The sequence below is a fragment of the Pleuronectes platessa genome, chromosome 16 (assembly GCF_947347685.1).
Source record: "Pleuronectes platessa chromosome 16, fPlePla1.1, whole genome shotgun sequence".
NCBI classification, from domain to species: Eukaryota; Metazoa; Chordata; class Actinopteri; order Pleuronectiformes; family Pleuronectidae; genus Pleuronectes; species Pleuronectes platessa.
The window spans coordinates 10,918,837-10,927,291 of record NC_070641.1 but is presented as its reverse complement, the minus strand read 5'-3'; the positions used below and the strand labels follow the sequence as shown (position 1 = coordinate 10,927,291).

Here is an 8,455-nt window from a genome sequence, read left to right as displayed (position 1 = left end):
ATCCACACACACCGCACAAAAGCTCTAAAAGAGTGCGCAGTAGCATTGCTATTTCCGCTAGCATCGAATGTCGGGGTTTATGGACACTTGGATGACACCACACAAGCAGTGTGCAGGCTTTTTATTGTGTTGTTTGAACGAGTTGCCACTTACTAAAACTGTATTGGATTTGGCCGTTGTGTTTATTTTCTGATGTTTTTATACGTTTGAAGAATCGATCCCCAGTTATTTCAATTGTATTGATTTTACTCCAGAAACTCCAAAAGTGTTTCATGGACTCAAACACTTCGGCAGAGTGGTGAATAGATAATGAGGGAAGAATTTTAAAAGGGACATATTATGAAAATTCCACTTTTGTAGTGCTTCTACACGTTAATTTGGGTATCTGGCATGTCTACCGTCCCAAAAACTCTGGAAAGAAACAACTTCCACGATTTGTTGTGGTTCCTCTGTCAGAATCAATACGCTAGAGTCCGTCGAATGGGATTACGACCGAAATAAACATCATAGTCACACCATGCCCATGTAGGGAGTCTCGCTACATGGCCTTGGACGTGGCCCGGCTCCCCTAGCTCCCTAGGGGCTCCCCCCGGCTAGGGGAGCCCGGCTCCCCGGCTGGCGTTAGCTCGCGAGCTAACAAGGCCGGTGGAGCCCAGCTAGCGTTAGCTCGCTGCTGCTAACCGTCAGGTATATAAGTGGCCGCATAAACAAGGGACCCCTGGGACACCTCTAAACGTTGACTCAACAGTGTGGAAGGATGCTGCTGCTGCGCCAGCTCAAGCTCCCACTGCTCCCACTGCGGGGCTGCGCTGGGGAGTGTTGAGATATCTATGTTTCTCTGTATCTTGTGATTATATTTTACCTATATCCTGTGAAAAAATATTAGCTGTATAATCCATATAATCAATAATGCTACAACAGTTACTTTTAGTTAGAATGATGTATAATCTTTTTGACTCAGACGCAGGGTCAGGCCCAGAGCACGACCACAGAAAGAGCAGGTGTCAACCTGAATGTCAATCTGACCCAAAATACAATTCGGAGAAAAGTGTGTGATGGAAATTCATCTTGAGATTTGAAATAATGAAAGCACGGATGCTCAGAAAAGAGAGAGGACGTGCCAGAACTAATACAATAAGGTGCTTCATGAAATATGGTGAGAAAAAGATATGAAATCCTCCGGAAAAGTATTATCTGCTGGGTCTCTCCACTGTGGCAGGCTCCCTGTTTGCCAAGGCCACAGTGGTGGGACACCTGGTCAGTTGAAAGTGATGTGCTTGCAAAAAACTGCACTTTGAGGAAACAGTATACATCTGGCCAATAACTGGCCAGATGAATTCCCTCAAAGAAAAAGAACCGCCTCTGTGCCCACCCTGTGTCTGATTATATATACTGTGGACTTAGGATTGAACGGGGAATCTTCTCGACATGATCCAGTGAACCTGGTGACGTGTCCGGCAGAACCCCAGAGACTCTCTGTAAGTATTTCAGTGAATACAATAAATGTTCAATTTCCAGAACTTCATGTATAAGTGTCTAATTATTCCTTCTCAAATCCTGGATCAACAAACACGCTTGTCCAATCGCCGGAGGCGAGTTCAAGTTTAAAAGCCTGGCGACGACAGGAGCTGGGGCTCTCGCAGCCAGGCTTCGGCCCACCTGACTCTGGTTCAAAACGAAATGGTTGCAAGATTGTATCTTCTTCTCCAGTAGCCATATTTCTACAGAGGTAATGGATAGCTAAAAATCTGGGTGCTTGTATCTCATGAAGGAGGGAGGGGGGGTGAGGGGGGGCGGGGCACTCAAAACTCAAATCAATCTGAGGAGGGCGGTTTTAGACAGGGTAAAAAGGTGCTGTTTTAAATGATCCTTGTGGTATTTTGACCAGAATATGTTACAGACATTTCATTAAGACCCCAAGGAACCATATCAACTTGTGGTAAAATGGGCGTAATATGTCCCCTTTAAGTTTCTCAAACTCTTTTTGGAGGCCCCCGTGAGCTCCCTCTTGTGGGGAGCCCTCTGTCAGCTGAGCGGTTCATGAGCTCCACTTTACATGAAAGATGATGTCGATGTCCTCTATAGTAAAACTGCAGAGACAAAACAAAAGTGAAATATTTGACGTGAAGTCACTGACACTTCCAAATAGAGTGGGTTTGCGTGGGATTGCGCGAGTAGGGGCTTTGATTGTGCACGCACGCGCTTGAGGATTCATTGCGATTGCGCCCTCACAGTCCTGAATTTGTGCCGCGGATGCACGAGAGAGAGAGAGAGAGAGAGAGAGAGGCAGAGGGAGAGAGAGAGAGGAAGCTCTGCAAAAGTGTTGGAGACGCGGGGCGATGCGCGCAGCGGAGAGTCCACGGAGGAGGACGCGGTGAGACGAACACATTTCCGAGGACAAGGAGGCGACCGCTCGAGCCGTGAGCAGCGAACCTTCACCTCAACTCCGCGTTTCCACAGTTTGGTCTCTGCGCTCCGAGCTCACGCCTCCAGAGAAGCTCCTCTGAGGAGGTGGGACTCCTCAATGTGACTGACCGCTGCCCGGCTCCAGACGCGACCAGTCCGTGCGCTCCTCCGGCGGTGATGGACAGACTGTGGTGAATCCGGCGAATCCCTCGTGTCCGCCGAACCGCGCCGTGTCCAAATGGGCTGTTTTTACCCCTCAGCGGGGAGGGCTTTGCTGTAACACCGGTGGAAACATGGCAGGGGTACACACTTCAGATGCCGTGTCGGGACATTTTTTGGACCATGACCCGTCGGCTCAGGGCGCGACCAACGCGCCGGGGTTCACCGGCGTCGCGGCCGCGCTTCCCGCCGCCGGTACCCGCGCGTACTTGGAGGTGTCCGGCGCTGCCCAGGGCTGCGGGGCCGAGGGAGTTTACACCAACGGCCGGTACCGGGAGCTCGGCAGTCCGCGGGTCGGGAGCGGCAGCCGCGATCACTCCGCCGACAGGAGTCAGGGCGCCGGGAACGCACCTTGCGGCATCATGAAGGTTGGTGGATTGAAACACTTCATTCTCCCTGTCACCGAATCTCAAGGTGACACGAGACTGAGCCACAACACGGCAGCGATGAGCTGTCAATAAAAACCTGCAGCCACCCGACCGGGCTCCAGACACTTTCCTCTGAGTTCCACCAGATATATAACAATAAATCTGCTTCTATTCTTACAACTCTCCACAGAACTTTATCAGAGCATTACCCAGGATTAGACTTGATAAGTCCACAGTGACAGAAATAGACCGTAATACACTAATCAAGTAATGAAGGATTCAGCAAATCCACTTTTGGATTTGGGCTTCACATGTGGACCATCCCTTGTGTGCGTGTGTGAAACTCACTGATGAGCTGAACACTTTGGCATGAGGTGAACCAGATGTGCTGCAACAATCACCAAGCAGACTCCGAGTTATTAAAGTTCCTGAACTCCGCAGACAAGCACCTTCACTGCCAGTGTAACAGCAGTGTGTTTCAATGGAGCCTGGCAGTCTGCTGCACCTATTTCCCTTACAATGAAGTATAATACAGCCACAGAACAGGAGAGTAACACACCAATGTTTGAACAGAGTTGTAGTGTTTCTTTTTGCTATTATAGTGACCGTTTAAAGGGACAAATGTCATCAGTTACAGTACTTTTTATAGATCTAGTGACATTGGCTGTGGTATGTGTTGAGTTGATACACCAAGAGTCACATTTTTAACTCTTGAAGAAGAAGTAGGTCTCGGTGAAACAGTGAAACCCGAATTGGGTGTGTGCTTTGAAACTCAAGCTTCATATAAACCTGATTTGTGGAACGTCAGTAATGGCCAGTATGATTTTTTTTCAAGCCCTAACTATGGGCCCGTTCGGTGGAGGTCAAGTGACTGGTCTTCCACACGCTGACACGGGGGAAATGGCAGAGTTGTCATTGTTGTTGTGCTCCGTGATGCACGAGAACGCCCCTTGTTTTTTCACAGCCCGCTGTGCAGTCAGTCAGCGTTACTGCCTGCATCATGGGGTCCTTGGATGGAGACAGAAGTGTTGCGTAGGTGCGACGCACCGGAGACCTGCGTGGTGTCACATCAGAACCTAGTTTGCTTAGCAACTGACACAAAACACTGGCTAGCCCCCCCCCCCCCCCCCCCCCCCCCCATTATTGGATTCCCTGTGGATGTGGGCAAAAGCACTGCACTCTCCCACAAACAATGTTTACATACATGGATGCACAGTCGGCTGCTGCAGTGTTGACGGCTCGGTGGGATCCCCATTCGCCGTCTTCATCCCGAGGCTTTTTTTCCATGGCGTTTATTAACACGACTTACATTTGTATTCATATTTAAAGAAACAACAACAGCTTTGAAATATCATATGGTCTGACACCCCCCCCCTCTATCAGTCCACCTCCGCCAGGCTCATGAGCAGAACATGACAAGGAGGCTGGAGGGGATTGTTCTGTCTAAATGTGATTGATAACAAGTGTTCGAAAGGGGCTGCTCCTCAGAACGCCGTGTTCATGCGCTGTTCGAAAGCGATCCCGCTGAGCTTCGCCCGCATTGTGCGAGCAAATTCTTTAGTCTCTTCTCCTTGAGTAACCAGAGATGGATCGGCTCCAAACATGCATTCATCAGCCTAAGTCCACAAAGAAAACCCCTGTGCTGTACCTGCGGCTGTGTACTGTCTCTGATCGTAACACACTGGAGGGAAATCACCTGTGAGATATATTTGGAAATTCTGCGAAATCAGCCTTCCTGCAGGTATTTGAGTGTTTTCTCACCTCATGGCTCCCGAGTCTCTCTCTCTACAACTCCCTGTAATGGTGAGACGTTATTCTCTCCTGCAACGACGTCCCCGAGGTTTCCCAACTCTGTGCACGTCTGCTGAGGCTCAGAAAAGCTCTACTCCGGCAACAGTTTGTGGAAATCTCTTCTTTTCTGTTTATAGCTCAGTGCTATAGAAAAACTTTTTAACTGCCAGTTTTTGTTTGAAATTTTAATCCACTCCTCAGCACCCCGCTCTTCTCAGTGCAGCTTACCTGGAGAAAACTCCTTTGGCCATATCCAGTTTGCAAATGTCGCTGTAGTTAATTTGTCCAACATTAATCACGTGATGGTCTCGTCCAACAAGCTGGAGAATTGAACACAAGATATTCAGAGCCCAGAGTCTTTGCACCTCTTGAAAGATGCATCACATATTTTTTGTGGGGCCCCCAGGGACATTGAACCAAACCGACCCCTCCACCCCCCCCCCCCCGAAGAAACACATGATATTATTCCAACCCCACAGCAATTCTCATTGCTGTGGGGCTAGCACAAGCTGCTCTCTGACTTGCGCTTAACTCCGGATAATCTTTGGACTTTCTCCAGAGTTCCTCCTCCGGATTATGTCCTTTTGAGCTCATGTGAGAAAAACAGGAGGGGGTGTTCTCCAGAGGCCTTAGCGTCAGGGAGTGGGCGTTTTGTTGACGTTTCCAACACGTGAGTGATGCAAAACTGAAAAAAATCCCCAGAAAGAATATGAATAACTCTGTGCCAAACACATGGAAGACACCCACCACGACTTCAAGAGGGCTTTTGGTGATCAGGGCCGAGGCAGGTGTTGACGTGCTGTTAGCAAAGATATGTGATCTCCATGACAGAGGTTATAGATCCTGCCTCTTCTTGCTGCACATCCCCGGAGATTTTCTGTGTCGTTATGAACGCGTCTGACAAGAGAATCCCCTGCTGCGTTTTACACATGTGACAAACTCCGGAGAAACTCCTCTCTGGGCCCGTTGTTCAGACATTCTCAAGAGCGAATGTCTGAAAACAGCTATAATCAGCCTTTATTTTATAATAGTCTGCTTTGTCCACCCTGTTGCAACGCCCCTGCATGCTCTAGCTCCAGTACACTCACCCACCTTCTCAGCACTTTGCAGTGTGTGTGTGTGTGTGTGTGTGTGTGTGTGTGTGTGTGTGTGTCTGTGTGTGTTTTGAGTGGAGCTCTCAAAGGTGAAAGGACTAAGGGTCTAAGGGATTGGAGAAGCAAAGGAGCAATTACACCGCTGCATTACCTCATTAACTTGGCCCTCAAATCTTACAAGAGACTAGTTTGTGCGACCGTCCCTTCAGGGTCCATCCGACTTCGTCCTCTAGTCCTTTCCTCGTCGGGGTGACGGTGTCGTGATGGAGAGCCCGCAGAGTGGCTAAAGGGGGGGTTGTTTGCGATGCAGCCTTGTTATGTAATGCTGGACTGTGGACAGCTGCAAGGCCGGCTCCAGCCTGGCTGCTGGGTGGAGAGAAGTGACAACCAGCACTAGAGAAACTGGGGCAAACACTTTCTCACCTAAACAGATTCTCCAAGGATTTTCTTGAATTTTCTATTTTTTCCCCTTTGTCGTCTCTGTCCTGTGTAGTCCTTCACTTCAGCTGCAGTTAAGAAGCTGTTATTTTCAGAGCTCTGCAAAAAAATTCAACATAAAAATAGTTCATGGTTGGGATTGAATCATTTCAAAAAGTCAGTGTTGCATCAGTGATATAACACTGTTAATGGCCATTGGCGATGATGATCAATAAAGATCACATGGATATGCCTGTCTTTAATTCACCTCTGCACTCCTCCTCAGTGATTGGCACAATATCAATTCACCCTCCCGGTCATGACCTCATTTAATAGATTACAGCCAATCTGACCCAGTGTGACCCATCATCAGCTCAGGACGGTGCAGCGATGCTTAATAAGGGGCCGACATATACGACTGCCTCCTTGAGGAAATGAGAACATCCAAGAGGAGGGAATTAGTGTAGGTGCTACTTAGACTTTTCAAGTTTTGCTCTTCAGGTTTTCAATCTTAGATTTAGTTCAGAGTTTCCTGCTGGAGAGAAAATCCTGGCTTTAATAGAAGGAGTCAGACGTGATTGTGGTTCACTTGCATCTTCTGGTCCGCCTCTGGTAACATGAAGCGTTCTCCCACATCCAAACTGGCCACAAACGGTGATGTCAGAATAGCCCAGGCACTGAAATGCTTCCAATCCGAAAGTCATCCTCCTCCACCCTCTGACCATATAAATAGAAAAAAGCAGCTCAGTGCTATATGACCACCTCTGGCCCTGATAGCAGCAGCAACACGCAGGACCTACAGTGTCCCTCTGTTAAGGCTGACCAGCGACCACACACACATCACTGACTCTCATAACAGCCCAAGGTTAATGGGTGAATAGTCCTTTTTATGGCCGATTCAAGTTCATCCCACATGGGGTTCGTAAAGTTTGATATCTGGGATGATGGCCAGGTCATTAATGTCTTTTTTATCTGAATGTTCCAGGGATCATTCCAGGACGTCTCTTGCACAAGGTTCATTGTCGTCCTGGGAATATCGGTCCCTCTTGGGGGTTATGGCGACTGAGGGTCCACACCGCCATCAAGCCACCCATTTGTATCAGGATGTTAAATGTCATAGCAATCGTGCCTCTTTCTGTTGGTTTTTCACTTGCAAAACAAGTATGCAAACTGCCTGCGTCTGTGTATGTACTCACACACAGACACATGCAAACAGAAGCTGAGAGCCCACTTCTACTGCAGGCTATGTTGTTTGACTTTCAATGCAGAGTCCAAATCTCCTTCATGAGCCCCTGAGTGTAGTGGAAACCGCTCGCAGGGATCCCGTCTGTGCCGGTCACGTTGATCACTGAAAGCACACGATTACAGCTCCGCTCGCTGCTGGGAGAGAGCAGGGACGATAGTTACGTGCTGTTAAATTCTTAAAATGAGGAAAATAATAGCTTCGAAACAACTCACTAAGCCACACACTGAGCGCTGGGAGGAAAGTCACATGCATCGTACATACACACACACACACAGACACGCGCACACACACATAGTCAAGGTTGAGAACAGGCAGGGACAGTCGTTACACACTGTGACAGTCAAGAAACCTTGTGCAAACAAGAGGCTAAGCATGTTACAGCATGTCGGAGTATAGGCTTAAGGCCATTGTCAAATGTTTCCCCCCTTATGTTGCCTTGTATGAAAATAACCCAAATGAGCTCTGTGAGCAAGTATTTAAACTGCACGTACACAGGAATGATTCTGTCCCAAGCGTTTTGATCACACTGATACTTGTTACTTCCTCGATAAGTGTTTAAACTCACTTGATGTGGTCGCTAAAGAACTAATAAGCTGACGATTTAGTTCATTTTACTTGGAAAGATTGGCAGATGTTCAGAATCTGAAACAGTCATCCTCTAAATTCTGTCCAACACAAGATCCAAGAGCACAATGTGGCACCATCACAGCTTATTTTATTTGCCCCCCCCCCCCCCCCCCTTCCCCAATATATTGAATATACTGTAATTTAAGACACATAAAAAGCTGGAATTCTGGGCATATTTGGTTGAAAATGATTATTCAAGTAGTTTCTTTTTTAAAGATATGGATAAAAATAGTCACCAATCTATTTCAAAAATACTTTACTAGTACACACGCTGGTTTGTACCTCTA

At 47.9% G+C, this 8,455-nt stretch overlaps 1 protein-coding gene across 1 annotated transcript in view; it reads left to right on the top strand.

The window, feature by feature from the left end:
• The first annotated feature begins 2,242 nt into the window (after positions 1-2,242).
• plcl5 (phospholipase C like 5) overlaps positions 2,243-8,455 on the top strand; it is a 68,701-nt gene continuing 62,488 nt past the window's right edge. The window contains 1 exon segment of the mRNA XM_053443461.1: positions 2,243-2,993. Within this exon segment, the coding sequence (XP_053299436.1) occupies positions 2,700-2,993 (294 nt within the window). The 5' untranslated portion in view covers positions 2,243-2,699.